At 36.9% G+C, this 16979-nt stretch overlaps 1 protein-coding gene across 2 annotated transcripts; it reads right to left on the reverse strand.

Annotated features, from left to right (window-relative positions):
* Positions 1-633: 633 nt before the first annotated feature.
* On the reverse strand, positions 634-15679 carry ppef1 (protein phosphatase, EF-hand calcium binding domain 1). 2 transcript variants are annotated; one of them, XM_028436912.1, is made up of 19 exons: positions 15493-15679; positions 12549-12709; positions 11750-11782; positions 11442-11569; positions 11287-11347; positions 8207-8370; positions 8013-8127; positions 7748-7794; positions 7394-7560; positions 7274-7310; positions 7008-7157; positions 6076-6227; positions 5747-5993; positions 5473-5658; positions 3731-3873; positions 2948-3054; positions 2462-2625; positions 1642-1726; positions 634-1004 (listed from the first exon to the last, which is right to left on the reverse strand). In XM_028436912.1, the coding sequence occupies exons 2-19, from the start codon at positions 12601-12603 to the stop codon at positions 778-780; spliced, it is 2268 nt and encodes a 755-aa protein (XP_028292713.1). In that variant the 5' UTR covers positions 12604-12709; positions 15493-15679; the 3' UTR covers positions 634-777. The 2 variants fall into 2 exon arrangements, with proteins under 2 accessions (XP_028292713.1, XP_028292704.1); XM_028436903.1 differs by having other exon boundaries at positions 11699-11782.
* Positions 15680-16979: the final 1300 nt, after the last annotated feature.

The following is a 16979-nucleotide window of genomic DNA, read 5'->3' on the forward strand; positions in this document are numbered from 1 at the left end:
CCTTCCAAGCAGGAAAATGATGTTAAACTTTGCTATACTTTGAACACATTTTAATAAAAAAAAAAAGACATAATTAAGATTGATGCAGCTGGATGGTAGGCAGGGGTGACGGTCGATTGCAGGACAAGAAATAGAGATGTCCCAATACAACTTTTTCACTTCCGATACGATGCCGATATTACAGCCTTGAGTATTGGCCGACACCATTATCGAACCGATGCGATATCAGCACGAATCATACATACTTTTATTACTGATTTTGTGGTGTGGAATGTTAGAAAAGGCTTGATTATTAAAAAACAGACCCATTTATTATAAACCAATAGATTACAAATAATTAACCTTTTAGAATAAGAATGTTATATGAATGAATTAAAAATAAAAATGAACATATTGTAAAAATAAATCCAAAAAACCACTATGTATTATATCGGAGATTTTAGATGCAGTCCAATAAAAGCTGATTAGTTGGATTAGATAGAAAACCACATACACATCTTTTTTTTTTTAAAAAGGTACTGTATGCATTTTGCTGCACTTACAATGAAATTAAACACGTCAATATAAAAAAAGTGATATTCAATATTCATAAAGACTAAATAAAAAAAAATGGAACACGATTTTTTTTACGGTGCTCTTCTAAGCTTCAGCTTTACCGTGATTTTAAATGGACTCAATTTCTACATTTCTTGCATGGTATTTCTTCTAAACAGCCTATAACATTCACATTGTTGTTCTTTCGCACGGTGGTTATACTTCACCCTCAGGTGACTTCATTCACAAATACTTTTCCAAGTCCATCTTGTCACTGGGTGGGTGGTCTTTGCCGTCCAGTTTGTGCACGACTCTAAAAGCTTCTAGAAACTCAGTGAAGTCTATGCTGCCGTCCTTGTTGAAGTCAATACTCCGAGCCAGGTCGTCGATGGCACTGTCGTCGATGTCGACCCCCAGGTGAGCGCTGAAAAGACGCCAAGTTTGACGAAACTCCTCGATGGAGATCAGACCTGAGTGGGATTGATGTTGTTAGATGAACATGTGGGCGATTGTGTGCTAAAGGGTCAGTTACATGAGAAGAAATTAGCCGTTTTAAACTCCACTAAGCACAACATGAAACATTATTAAACTTTGAAGGAATAAATAGCTATGATGATACATTCTCACAATCAACATCTTGTCCTGGTACAGCTCCTTCTCTATCAAATCCAACAACAACCTTATGCATTTATCTTCTTCAATACAAAACTCCAGAGTCCCACTTTTAAATAATTACCTGTATCAAAGGCCAAATTGTCTTGTTTTGTCTTTGTTTTCTTGCGGTACTAAATCACTCTCAAGCATTTAACAGCTTTTCAAAATCTTTTTTTTAAAACAGAACAAAATTATTAAGTTTTGCTGCTGATTCCATAAAGGTTTAATTATTAATTGGCAAAAATTAATAGGAGAAAAAAATAATATTTCCAGTATGATACAAAAATGTATTGACAACAAGACAACATACAGTATACAGTATGTCCTCACGTTCTGTGCTTTGTTTCAAAGTTTAAATAAGAAAAGGATTGTTTTACAGGTAATCAGTCTATACTTAGGCATGTTTTTTTTTTACATAGTTGAGTGTCAATTGAATTAGTTTCATATATTTACCTGAATGATCTTTGTCAATAATGTTGAAAATGATCTCAATGTCCGTTCTGTATCTGAAAAGAGTTTCAGCCAAGTTTGGTGTGACCTAATGGAGAAAAGCAGAACACAGGGTATGATATAATATAATATAATATAATATAATATAATATAATATAATATAATATAATATAATATAATAATATTTATGATTCATAAAATAAATTGAAATAAGGACTGGTATGAATGACCTCACTTTAGGTTAAAACCATTATAATTTGCCTTCTATTTTTCTCCAAACCACTTTCAGAAGTTTAAAGGCAGGGTCCGTGATTTCCGAAAGCTAGCATGATTTTGAATGTAGCTTCCCCTCTGTGCTCCGTCTCACTCACATACACGAGCACCGCTGCTGCAGAAGCAGACCTCAGCTCATCGCTTGTATTGTGTAGAAACTCTGTTGTCTCATTCATCAGTAAGTAAACACTAAACTTTATCATTGCATATGTTAAAAAACGGGACTAAAAACTCTGTTTTAAGTCTGTCACCAGTCGGTGACGAGCTTTGAGTGTGACCTCGTGCATGCAAGGGGTCGTGAGTGAGCAGGGAGACGTGATTGGTTAAAAAAACCGAACCGTCTTTTTTCATTGGTCGAAGTTATTACATATTTACAGCTGCTACAGATGACAGATTTTCTTTGTTCCTTTTTCAGAGCACATACGATCTTAATTTCTGTCAGGACATAAAGACAATTTCAACCAAAAAGTTAAAAAGTGTATCTGGAGAAAATCACCTACCCTGCCTTTAAAGGAGAATTTGTAATATGATATTAAATGTTTTATCTGACCTGAGGTAAAGGACATCCTGGTCCCATGTCTTCAAAACAGGAGCGATACTCCACTCCTCCATCTGGTGCCAGACGGGCTAACTGTGGACGGAGCGTCCTCCAGGGCAGATCCAGCCTCAGGATGGACTCCAGGACCTGAGCCCACTCACTGACTGATACACTGCCTGAAAATACATTACATTTAGCATGTTTTCACATCTCAAATAGAAATTCTTTTCATTTGTTTAAGAATTCTTCAGGAAAAAGACAACATTTTGAACGAGGAAAGCTAAATCCCACATCTCTTGTAATATGTTACAGCTTCTTCGGTGCAGCTTCTTTATATGATGCCGTTTGATCAAATGAGTTATTTACCAAAATCTTTTCTGCCAACTCTAAAAAAGATACCTTCAGTTAGAGTTTTACATAATTTTGCAGTTAAATACCAGGGAAAATAAAGATGAATTTATATTCATTCATTAAATTGAGTAAGAAGATAATTAGCACCAGTGAATTGCTGGTCAAAGTCCTGGAAGCCGGCCAGCAGCTCTGAGCGATGAGCAAACAGCTTCTCCTTTAAGGCCCTGAGAGCAGAGCCTTCTGCTACTCGCACTCTGCAGAGACAAAGAAAGAGTCACTCATTCATACGTCCATCCATTCCTCACTGATTGCCTCCATGCTCTTTATCCTTAAATACTATGTCTCTAAATTCAGGAGAGGTTCTTCAGCTGTGGAGTTCAGAAAATGTTTTTAATTACAATTAAATAGAGAGTGAAATAAGGTTTAAGGATATTTAAATCAATGAAAATGTAATGTCATTTTCTCTAATACACCCCGACTAAAAATAATTATTTCTTTTGCCAGATTTCCACTGATTTTCACACATATATTAATATGTACCGACCACTTTTAATCCCAAGCCGATACGATACTGATACTTGGATCTGAGTAATTGCAAAATGCAATACATTGGAAGACATGTTTTATTTTATTTACATTTTCTGTGAAACTATTGCAAAAATAATAAATATGAATAAACAAGAATAAACTCTTTGTCTTTGTCACCGTCTCCAACTTTCACATTAAAGAAACCAGTGCAAAGTGTCCCCATTTAAATCAAACTAAAATATCAATCCAATCATTTGTCTCCCTCTGGTGGCCAATTTAAAAAAATAGTAAAGCAAAGAGTTCCAGGCCGGGGCCTGTATTTAAAACCTATGTAGAAACGTTCCACTAAGTGGGTAAAATACTACTTTTAACATCTGCATTAGACGTGCACAGCTGCTGTACCTCTGTGTCAGTGTGAGTTTGCGAGTGCTTTTGCTGACTTGGTACTGGTAGAAACGTGGAACCAGTTCTCTGCCCAGTTTGATGTAGGCACCACGGTTGCTTCCCTCCTCATAATAGTTGGACGCTGAGAAGATGGTGATCACCTGTAACCGGTATGCACACAATCTGACACGGTTCAAACAGAGGAGTTGAAACATGATGTGATCCAAAATTCATAAAAAAAATACAATCTTAATATAATTTACATAATATACAAATATTTTAAGTGACATAAAACACAGTGACTGTACAAAATATATACAAATTCATTTTTTGTTTTTATGAAAATATAAGTTATTTTTTGGCGCTCGAGTCATGTGACTTGGTTCTTCTTCTGTTGTGAAATTCTTCTTCGCAATGTAAATGCTGCACCCAGCAGTTCATGTATGGTACTGCAGCAAAAATGAAGCAGAAAGCGACCAGCGGCCTGATTTTATCATGAATTTACAACATTAATCTAAAAATGAGGATTTTTAATGACACGGTCAGTCTCACAGAACTAAAAAAGTAATTAGAAATCAGGCTGGAGCTGCTTTGTTCTTATAAAGAAGATGTTACATTTTATTTTTATACAGCAGTTTTACTGTTTTTTGGACTAAATGCTGGGATTGGATTTTTGAATGTCTTAGGAAAATTTTGAGACCACTTTTGATATAATATATGGATTCAGTAAGACATAGCATGGCTTTAAAGGTGAGGAGTGCTGGCTTGTTTATGTCGTCATTTTTTTTTTTTTTCCAAATTTGACAAAATAATTGACTGTGTTTGCTGTGATGGTTGTGTCTTAGGCACTATTCACACTGGATTAGTTTTACCTAGGGACCACATGCAATTTGTAATAATTGCAGAGAATGTCTGTGACGTGAATCCCGTGCGAATCGGACATGTCAGTAATATGTAAAGTAAAAATTCCCCCAAAATTACCTACTATATTCTAAAGTCCCGTGATATGACGAATCCAATGCGAACAGGCCTCTCTGTGATTTGGACAGAAATGGGCAAAATCTACGCACTGTTTAGAAAACCTTTTGGGTCCCGGGCCAGCAAAACCTTATCGGCCCGTAACGTACGGCAACAAAAAGAGAAGGAGCAATATCAGAAGCAACTTGTGGATCACATCGTGCTTTGCACTGTGCTTTGCACTTCACTGTGCTTTGTACTGTTTGTAGCCTTTTATTTAATCCAGCTGGCTAACGCTAGCAGTAACAGCACCGAGCTGTGGTCAATAGTCTGCAAACTTGTTTTAACGTCAACTCACACTGTTTCACGTTTTCAGATGTCAGTGAATTTCAGCAAAACGTCAGGCTTCGGTTATCCCGTGTGAATGCACCACATAAAAAGCAGACGTTGGGGGGTCATTTATTTATTACATGGGGTCTCCAGATAATACTTATATGGTTAAAAACGGAAGATTCTATTCTTTCAGACAGTATCTGATACTTGTGAAATGCTGCTGTATTTGAAAAGTATTTAATTCCTTAAGAGCATAAATGAGTGACAACATGCATTTTGACCCATATTTGAGACAACGCATCAATGCAAATTTTTTTAGTCAACGTTATCAATTATGTTACTAATAATTTTTGCATTATTGCATATGCTACACACCTTGTGGTTGGCACAAATCTCGAGACGGTCATTATATTTTATTCTATTCCCCCCCCCCCGGCAAGAATCTCAAACTGTGCTATGATGTGATGTACCTGTCCACTGTGGCAGAGCTCGTATCCTTCCTGTTTGCACTCATGGGAGCGAATGAGCAGCTGCAGGCCGTGCTGGAGCAGCAGCCTCTGCGTGACGTCAGGCCCAAAGTAGCAGCCTCCACCTCTGAATGTATTAGGACTGCAGCCATCTTGAGTTTTAGGATCACTCCACAATATGTCCACTATCTGTTTGTGAGGAAAGCAAATCAAAAGCTAAGTTACATCACACTGAAACAGTGTGGTGCTAACGATCAGAGGAAACCTCTACTCTGACCTGTTTCCACTCCTGTTCACGCTGAGGCGGTGATGGAGGAGGTACGGAAGACAATGAGTCCAAGAAAGGCACTTGAAGGAGAGTGAGAGAAACTGGCACGCTGGGAGAGGAGGGATACGTGCGTGGTGAAAGGCATGATGGAGTTCGAGGGGAGCACAGTGAAGATGAGGATGAGTAAGATGAGGAGGAGGAGGAGGAGGAAGTGGAGGCGTTGCTGTCTTGATGGCTGAACAAACGTTGTCTTTTCCTAAAGAAAACACAGGCTTGACACAGGGTTTGATGTTAAATGTTAAAAGTGGACTGAAATATTGTCCAGACGTCTTTCCAACCTGCTACTGGGGCTCCTCTGGTTCTTGCTGCAGCTGCGGCTGCTGCTTGGATGTGAGCTATCGTTGGATCTCACTCTTTTATCCTGCCTGGATGCTTGACCGATGTCAAGCTGCTCTAAACTATATCTGGGGAACCTCAGAGCAGATTTTACCTAAAGAGTCAACAAACAAAAGAAGACTTTATCCAAATAAAAACATTGAATTGTTATAAAATTTAAAAAGTAGCAAAATTAAGCTCATCAACAAATAATGAAAATTGGCTGAGGTTCTCTGTATGTTACCAACATAATCTTTTTTTATAATACATTTATTATTATTATTAAACGCTCTGAATTTCAGTAATCTAGACCAATGTTTCTCAAATGGGGGTATGTGTACCCCTACGGGTACGCGATAGAACTGCAGGGGGTATTTGAGAAAGAGAAAGTGGAAAATTAACAAATGAAAGCAGTAAAAATATGGATTTTTTTTATAATGTTTATGTTTTAGTTAAAAATGATAATCATAAAAATGATGATGAAAGTATCTTAATTAGAACGTGAACTGAAAATATGAGGGTCATTTCGGGTTCCACACCGGGCGGGAGATGACTGTAAATGATAAAAAAATAAAATAAAATAAACTATAGAGATAAATCTATTCAGAAGGCACTAAATTCTGTTTAATTCCACTTATTTGCTTTTTTTTTTTAAAAATGTGTCATCCATCATTATGTTCTATAATTCTTTTTTCATTGTATTTTGAGCAAAAAGTTGTAGTCGGACAAAGGGGGTACTTGCATTCAAGGATAAGAGAAAGGGGGTAATTGAGCCAAAAAAAGCTTGAGAACCACGGATCTAGACAGTGTATAAAACATATATACTGTATGCATTGTAAAAGTCTCGCTGCTTTATCATAAGTGCGGGCAAGCGAAGTATGTTGTTTCCACTGACCTTGTGTCGTTCTATGGAGCTGAGGAAGTCCAGGTCTGTCTGGTCTGAAATCCCTCCGTGAACAATCAGGACCTTTCCGTCAATGACCGTAGCAACAGGCAGAAGACTGAAAACGTCCTGAAACAACTGGAGGATCTCACGACCGTGAGTCTGCACACAGTTACGCACAACAACAACAAAAATGATACTACTCAGAAGGAAAATACTGAATATGTAACCAATGTGTGTGTATGACACTGACATGATGTATTTAGGCCTTTCTGTACCTTGTACTTCAGCATCACTTCTTTTGTGAACCCATATCTGAAAAAATTAAATAAAATATCACAGCACTAGAATGGCTTTAGGCTCTTCCTTTTTTTTTCCTATTGATTCTTGCTGCCAACCTGAGATTCATGATGTGATCTTCGTGGTTTCCTCGGTTCAGATGCATGTAGTCGGGATAAAGCAGGAAGTAGGCGAACAGCAGGATCACCACTTCCACTGACTTTTTCCCACGATCCACAAAGTCCCCATTAAACACGTAGGGCGTGTCTGCAGAGGGAAGGCCATTCTGAACAAACAAAAGCCACATGGACAAAAAAATACAATGTTTGGTGCTATTGATGCCATAGCCAAAAATCATTATTAATGAAGATTAGAAAATAATGTAATATAATAAGCCATAAATGTTGAGAGCAAAGTGTTTTACTGCCTATGGATACGACTGTTGTTAATTCTGAATAAATAAAACACTTTACCTTATAGAATATAAGAAGCAAGTCATCAAGTCGCCCATGTAAATCCCCTATAGCAAAAGAAATTAGAACAGAAAATGTATACAAATCAGAAAGGTGATTTTTCATGAGCAAAAATATAAGACGTAAAATGTAATTCAGAGTAGACAAAATTATTCAGAGTAGACAAAATTCCAGATTCGTTTCACAATTTTTGATTGCTCGAACTGAAGAGCACAAAATCCAAAACTTGTCCTTATAAATATTAACAACAACAACAACAACAAACCACAAACAGTGATCTCTTTGGTGTAGGATGTTGACAGGTGGATGATGTTTGGCATCTGCTTGAGGAGCTTCTTGGTCTCGTACAGCAGCTGGATCACGTATCTGGCATGCAGAGTCTGTGGTGGCAAAACATTTAAGGATTGAAACCAAACCGAGGATCGCCAAAGAAGAGGGCAGCGTGCTCATCTTTGGTACCTGCTGCTCTTTAAACGCATTGAGTAGAGTGTTAGTGTCCGAGACATTAAGAGGAAAGGACAGTCGAGGCCCACTGTAGGTTTCTGGCACAGGGATGAGGTTGTAGCACGTCTGACTGTCTAACCAGGGGTCAACCACTGGGTCCAGCAGCTGGGAGATCAAGTCTGAGGAGCAAAGTGGAATAACACATGCAAATGACTTTCTCATACAATTAAAATATTAAAAACATCAAATTGTGTTTTATCTAGTGATAATTCAAAGTTGAAGATTTGTTTCTTCTGTTGTTGCTGCTGTTGTTAGCTCCTTTAAGTCTTGTTATTAAACTGTTCTATGCCAGCATGGGGTTGGCAACTTCCTCTTGCTATGAATCAAGTGGTTTCCTTTAGTGTCCGTGTAAAACTCAAGGCCCGGGGGCCACATCCCGCAGGAGAAAGTAAAAAATAACGGCAAAAACATGACCATTGTGTAGATGACCAACTAATTCAGTTGTAGATATCTCTGTAGCGAATACAAAAATCTAATGAAACTACACATTTCTTCCAGCACTCACGTCATCAGTTGTTTTTAACTTAAAATTGTTGTAAGTGCTTTGAATTTTTCCAAAATCCTACAATTTTCCTCAAATTATTCCCAAAAATTTCCCCAAATTTAATAAAAATTGGTTACAAAATCAAGGAATTGTATGATCCTGCCAGGACTGATATCTGTCACTTATTTCTTGGATATAGTTGGTACTTTACAAAATACTATCATAGGTGGAAGTGCAAACAAGAGCACAAGAAAGATAAAATTGCTAATTTTATCGCCTATAATCTGCAGCCCACTTGAGATTAAACTGGTCTATATTCGGCTGCTGAATGAAAATGAGTTTGACACCCCTGCTTTAGTGTATCTAATGTCTTCATCTCATTGGGTATGTTTCACTTTTAGTTCCAGGTGAAACTGGAATATGTAATGGTGAGGTTGGTCATTTCCAATGGCGGTTGTTGACAGAGGGAAGTCATTTTCGTAGTCCGCTCTTCCCTTCGTCAAACTGTCTTTGCTTCTCTTTTAGCTCTTTGTTTGTGATTGGACCAGTACCAGAGGACAAAGTGTGGGCCAAGGAGGGAAGTGGTCTCCATTTGATGACTTACATTGTTCCCATCTTCATTCTAATGAGTCTGTTTCTCCTAACGAGCTCTCAAAGATCTTCTAACTGGACCAGTGACTGTTGGGGGTTGGCATAACTTTCCCACTGTTGGTCAAGGAAGGAGGTGTTGTCCTTGTGAGTAGGACACTTAATAATCCTGTGTGTTTCTATGTCAGATCTTCTTCCATCATCGACTCTACTTTTATCGTAAGGTGACAAACATTTTACCTTTACTGTTTGAGATGGACCGTACTCTGAACTGTCTGTAACCTGAGTTAGATTGTAGGCTGGAAGTGAACACTGAATATCATAGACATCACAGGCTGCGATGTTGCCAATGAATGTATTTTTGATGTGATGTTGCCATAGCGCTCAGATGTGACGATGCAGCTCCAAAAAGCTGACCTCATTATGTGGCCTTGAAAAGATGCTTGAATATGTAAATCAGAAACACAGCGGGCCAAATGTCCTGTTCTGTACTGCCATTGTTTATCACCTGGCAATGTTTATATTATGGCGTCGCTCTCCCTCGGATACAAACAAACACAGACAGCAGACTACGTCACATATGTCTGCGCAGTATGAAACCAATGAAAAAGATGATGAGCACAAAGGGCTGACAGGAGGATTAACTTTATCAATGACGCGTGACGTTTCAGGGCAGCAGACCATAAGGTGGTTGCTAGGTAACAGAAGCATCAGGTTTTTCTCATGTAAAAACCAAAGACAATGTCTCATTTGATGTGTATTGGCTCATTTACTGCACCGGAACATGAGGACCAGACCTGGTTTTATACATATATACAACTATAAAAATAAAAATAAAAATAACAACATTCGTTTGGATTCTAAAATGATCCCATCTTGTTTCCAGTGTCTGTTGTCTATTTCAGTGGTTCTCAACCTTTTCAGCCCGTGACCCTAAAAATAAAGGTTCCAGAGACCAGGGACCCCCACCGTACCTGAAGGTGGTTGAACACAGACATGAACAGTAAAGAACAGTCATGTGGAGACAGGGTCATCTATAGGGGGAATAAAGGGGAGAGCTTTTTGGGGCTCATCTATAAAGTCAGTTAAATGATGGTCCATTGTTCTATGAATCTGTGATAACCACATTTATTTATTGATCTGAATAATATTTACTGTTATACAGGAAGTTTACTATTATTTGGGCCATAGTATAAAGTCATCTTAAATATGTAAATCCTTGTTTTAATCAGAAATAAAATAGGTTAAAAGTGGTGGAAAAAGGGGTGAAATGGGATTTTAAAAACCACAAAAATTGGTTAAAATTTGCAATTTAGAGTGTCAAAAAACAGAAAAGGTGGTAAAAAGGGTTCAAAGTGTCAATATTAGAACAATTAGTTGTTAATAATGGGCAGGATAAACAATGAATGTGGTTAAATTGGCAAAAATAAGCATGAAATATGATGAAAAGGGTTTAAGAGTGACATTAATATATGGGTAAACATGTGCAACATTAGGTGGAAAGGGTTTAAAAGTGCTGAAAATGTCTTGAAAGTGAAAAAAATGTGCAGAAAAGGCATTGACACTTGATGGCGAAGTGGCAGAAATAGGAGTAATGTAGCAAAAATGCTTTAAAAGGAGCAAAAATATGGCAAGAAAAAGTGATGAAAATAGGTTAAAATGTTGAGAGTTTGGTGTAGTTGCAGAAAAAGAGTAAAAATAAGCAAAATGAAGCTCAAATTGTACAAAAAAAAAAATTCTTTAGTTTTCTTAAAGGCATCTGGCGACCCCCTCCCAGTGTCTCGCAACCACAAATCAGGTCCCAACCCCAAGGTTGAGAACCCCTGGTCTATTTCATAATCTTGAGTAAGATTAATTCTGAAAGCCACAAATAAAAGTCAAATTACTCAGACACTTTTTCACATATTTACAAAGTTTGGGAACTTTTCAATTTTACTGTAGAACTAAATATTTGCTTTCTGACCTAACTCGTTTCCATTCAGCGGTGTGAAGTTGTCCAGCATGAAACTGAAGAAACTGGAGAGCTTTGATCAGAGAAGAAGACACAAAACATGGCATTGCTTTATGATGATGCGGCTCATTTCAAAATCAATGACATTTGGCAGCACTGAGAGGCACCTGTAGCTGGTCCTGTTCCCCTGCATATTCAATGGACTGAAAGATGTTCCAGGTGTACCTCCGTCTCATCTCCAGACGAGCCATGTAGCGCCGATACCACCGCTGGATCAAAACAGCTGCTTTCATTGCTACAACAAAAACAAACATCATTAGGTGACATCTACAGAGGATCTCAATTTAAGTCACATGATTTCTGTAGGTCGTCATAAAGCCTTTGTGTATATGTTCAATAGGAACATGCCAACAGAAGCACACACATATGCATGCACAGGTCACACGATGTGTCTGATCTTCAAAGACGGTCTTACTGAGAGCTGGGCTTGGCGTCTTAATTGCGTCGTCTGTGGGGAAAAGAACATATCACAAAATCAGCACAAGAACAGGGATAATTGAAGAAAATCCCATGCAAAAGGAACACGTGCACACACGCACATGCATGCACATTCAGTGGGAGCGATAACAAGACTCAGGGGAAGTTGTGTGCAATCAACAGTGGGACTGGAAAAACAGAGTATGTTAAAGCAGCTTTAGGGAGTAAAGGCAGTCATTAAAGAGAAGAGCAGGCAGATGAGTGAAAAGATGATTTTGACAAACAATGTAAGCACAGAAACACGTCTGAGGAACATTCACCTGTGCTGAAATTAATCAGCAACAGTGTGCAACAAAGGCAGAACATTAGGGACTAAGCCCATTTCATTACTATCAATAAAAGCAGAAGTTCCCCAATAAAGAGATGTAAGTCAAAAAATTGCAAAGTCAAATTCTGAGGGAGAATAATACAAAACAGTAGAAAGGTATTGACTTTTATCATTGTTGGGAGGCTTAAACATTTCATTTTAATCAATAGTCTACTCTTTAGTGTGCAAGTCAATAAAACACACAACACAACACCTCTAACAGTGGAAAAAATGCATAATTGCTGATCAAATGGTTTGGCTTCAATGAAAGCTGTGCAATTATCACCTGACACCTACTCAGAGATATAACTATGACTCACTCCTACAAGAGTCATCAATGCATAGAAAGAAATGACAAAAACACAATAGAAATAAAACTAGTCATTTATTTTCATTAATGATTTAAACAGTTTTACATTCACTTCATCACCTCGCTCCACTATTTTTCTTTGGGTCTCCGTGGCGACGGAGGTACCACATCCCATGATGGCCGACAGGAGGGAGGTTGATGGGTCACATCTGTCAGTTCTTCAAGAGCTGATGTCAATATGTCCCATCTGCCTGGTGACATTGGAGTGCTGAAGTAAACCTCTGCAACCACAGCAATGATGTAACAGCATGTGAGTTCTGCCTTTTACCAGTAGCGGGACTCATCCCAGTACCAACAAAACACATCCAACTGTCATATTTTCAACTTGAGAACCAACATTGAAGTCTGTGTAAAGCACTTTCAGCCATTTTATTCTAAACACATTAAATAAGTCATAAACGTATTCCTTAAAACATGTACAAACCATTCAACCATTTAGGTTGTACAATAAAAGGGAGGCGGCGCCCTTCCTCCGCGTGGGCGTGGTTCCAGACCCTCTAACAGACACACCCCCAGCGTCTCAGAGCAGAGAAAAGTGCTTGTTTTTCCATGATTGAGACCTAATTTTTAGGGGTGTCCCGATCCGATATCAATATCGGATATCAGCTAGAAAACGAATATCAGATTTTATCGGACTGCATCTAAAATCTCAGAATATTCACATTCTAAAAGGTTAATTTTATGTAATCCATTGGTTTATAATAAAAGGGTCTTTTTTTTAATTATCAAGGCTTTTCTAACATTCCACATTACAAAATAAGTAATAATAAGTATGATTTGTGCTGATATCGCATTGGATCGGTATCGGCGAATACTCAAGGCTGCAATATTGGTATCAGAAGTGAAAAAGTTGTTTGGGGACATCCCTACTAATTTAATACACTTAACGATTTTTCTCATCTTTCAAATTTGGCTCAGTGTTTGTGTGGTGTGACAAACTCATAACACACATTTATTTCTGCTTTACATGGACTTTAATAACAGACATCCAAGGTTTTTTATCTGGCTTTGCTTTTCACATGTTTACCTCCGCCAAAGAGGCCATAAAGTAGCACCACATGATATTTTGACACTTAACAGAATAAATTATATAACTAATTTAGTAACATTTAAAAAAAAATGCACATATATACTAAGTTACTAGATATTTTGTATCTTTTTATGTATTTAAACCTTTTTTTAAGGAACAGAAATGCATTTGGACAGAATATTTAGATGATCAAAAAGTTATTCTAAAAAAAAATGTCTTTGGGGTCGCCAGAAACTCTTAATGGGGTAACGACCCAAAAAAGGTTGGGAACCACTGCCTCAGGCCGTAAAATATTCCATTAAATTTTGGAGGTGACCCGGATCAATATACTGATTCTGGATCAGGCTTAAAAACCAAACAATCCCTCTCTCTAATCATTGGAGACATTTCTAAAATTCATATCTCGGTTTGTAATTTACCGATCTTCATGAAATTTAACAGAGTTTTATCAGGTTTGTTTCTCAATTCTCCCACCAAGTTTCAACCGGATCAGATCTGAATTTCCCATTTCATCAAGATTTTTTGAAAATAAATAATTAAGTAGGTCCCATACATTTGGACTCACTCTGAGTACTCTCGTTTTTTTTTTGTTCTTTTTTTTTAACATTTTTTTATTAACCATTATCCTTCCAAAGTTGGAGATTTAAGTGTTTAGAATTAAGCCTCAATGTCCATAAAAATTCAGAAACTTAATTTGCCAAAGTAACACTAAAAATGACTATACCAGGTTAATAATCAAAATGTCTCATTTTTAAATCCTGCAGTGTCCAGATGGCCAAGTTGGAGTACGTCCTATTGAACCAGAGCAGGCCAGCTAAATGTGAATTATTTATATCTATGAAGGTTTGTTTGGGGCCATTTATTTAATTTTTTTAAATTTTTTTATTTGATTGGGACAACACACATCTATGAACAATCACATATAAGTTGTACACAAATTGTAAATGTGCCAGATTATAGCAAAACTGCTCATTTACATCTGTCGTCCCGAGGCAGATCACTCAAGTAATACAATGTACAGTATACTAGAAAACAAAACAATATAAAAACTATAGAAATGACATTGTGTCCTTCCTCACTAACTTGTGACTCTTTGGGAAAACCCAGCCCTACTGATGTAGCCTGGAAATCCAGACGTAGATATATCTGTATTAGATCAGTCGCTGGTACAGAGTCTGGAATTGTTCCAGGGCACTAGTGATGAGATGATACGGATGGCACAACTTTCATTTGATGACTCATTATTTACTATAGGTAGCTGCTCAACAGGGATTTGTTGTTCTTGATTAAATGGGCAGACTTTTCTTTTTATTCATTGCAATTTGTTCATTTGCCACTTTTTAACACTGTTTTGCACATTTTTTCTGCTTCTGTTTCTTTTTATCAGGTTTTTTTTTTCTACTTTATGTCTGTCCAACAGCCTTACATTTTGTTGGTATTTATTGGTGTATTTTTACTGTCTGCTTTTCTATTGTGTTGCTGCAACATGTGAATGTGGATTAATAAAGGTGTATTCTATTCGCCATTCATTTTTTGCAGGCCTGAATACAATTCATAATATTACTTTGACATTTATACTTCACCTACTTAATAGAGATATGCTTTTGATTTGACGTTAATTGAAAATATGTAACTTTTAAGCCAGAAATAAAGTAGATGAAGTTATCCGACAGGGTAGATGTAAACACAGATTAACATTAGTTACACCACTGCAGTTCATTAGGTTGAGTAACATTAGTTCATTGGGTTAGGTAACTGTAACTAATTAATATTCACTGTAGTCGGTATTTGTTTACAAATCGTTCTCCCTTTCACTGAGTTCACCTGAACTGTACACAGCAGTGATGCCTTCAAAGACCTCCTTTAAATGTGCGAACAAAGCAGGAAAACGCACACGTTACCTCCACTTACGGCGTCTATTACGTCACAGAAACACCAGGAACTAATGAAAGTGAAGGAGAAATTCAACGTTACCTTCACGAAGGCTGCAGTGTTTTATCCGAAGAGCTTCGTTCTACATTTTCCGCAGTGAGTAAATAAACATGGAGACACGCAGGTCAGAAGAAGTAAATCAACTGCACACACACACAGAGAGAGATTTGTTCTTTAAATGAAAAGCGCGTTCATTTAGAGTGAGTGTTTAAGCTGCTGCTGCTGGAGATCATAGTGATGAAGAGGAGGAGGAGGAGGAGGAGGATGGAGCATCATCATCATCATCATCATGTGCAAAGAACGCCCAACAGATTAATACACTGATGAACTAATTATATCCTGATTTACCCATAGAATATATATTTTTTTGAGTCACTTGTATTTACCCTGGTTTGAAACGTTATAGACGTATTTGGTGATATTTACATTTTATTTACAAGTATTTGACAACGGTTGGATTGGAATTATTTTTTAATAATCTGATGACGTGATGGTTTTAATTTTAGACAGGCATGTCTGTTTTTAACATTGCAGTGGATTTTTTTTTTTTGCACTTTAAATAGGAAAAGTGTCTCATTTGTGATTGATTCTATATTCTATTGTAGCCCATTCCCACCAGTAAAAACAAACAAAAAAATAAATAAATCTTAGTCATAATTATGATTTACTGTCTCATGGCTTAATTTTTTGTTTTACTTTTCCTATAGTTTCATCTGCTGGGAAGGGAATTCCATAGCTTCTATATTAAAAAAAATAAATAATCAAGAGTTAATCTCATAATTAGGAGAAATAAAGTCATTATGAGATACAACCTGCAGCAGTCTACCATTCTTAATTACACTTTTAATATTTAATTCAAAACACATTTTGGTTCTTTATTCAATTCAACATATGGTAGCTAGAACATAATTCTTTAATGCAGAATGATTGTGTTTCTTTACAAATTTACACAAAAAAATAATTTTAATTGTGAATTTTCCATAATTTTTTTTACTTTTAGTGGCAGAAACAGGTTTTCATAAGTATTGGTCAAAGAAAAGCATGGCGTTTTTTTCCCTTTCCACAAAAATCTTCTCAGATCATTATCTTAAGCACAGTATTGCTTATTGTCAACTATTTATCAATACCAGATTCTTCTGTCAAACTGATTTTCCAATATTAAATGTTAATCATGGTCCATAGACCATCAAGGTGGAAATGACTGTTTGTCACACCAGGTATTAAACTGTCATTACTAAGTGTACACAAAATAGTTTTAGCATATGTGGATAAATTCTGGGGTTGACACAGATATGGTGGCCAAATAAATATGAAAACCTGTAGTATAACTTATTATCCTTAAAAAAAAAATTTAAAGGGTGATTGAGAAAATAAGCATTTTAAAAGTAAAATGCAGGATTTAGAAGCATATCATTTTTCTTGCCCTGAGAAAGGTCAGTAATATTAAAAGTGGTTTTGTATGACAGAACGCTGAGTTGAAGGTATTAGATAAATATGCTACAGGCCAGACTAACCAGGATTAATAAAAA

The sequence above is a fragment of the Gouania willdenowi genome, chromosome 3 (assembly GCF_900634775.1).
Source record: "Gouania willdenowi chromosome 3, fGouWil2.1, whole genome shotgun sequence".
NCBI lineage: Eukaryota > Metazoa > Chordata > Actinopteri > Blenniiformes > Gobiesocidae > Gouania > Gouania willdenowi.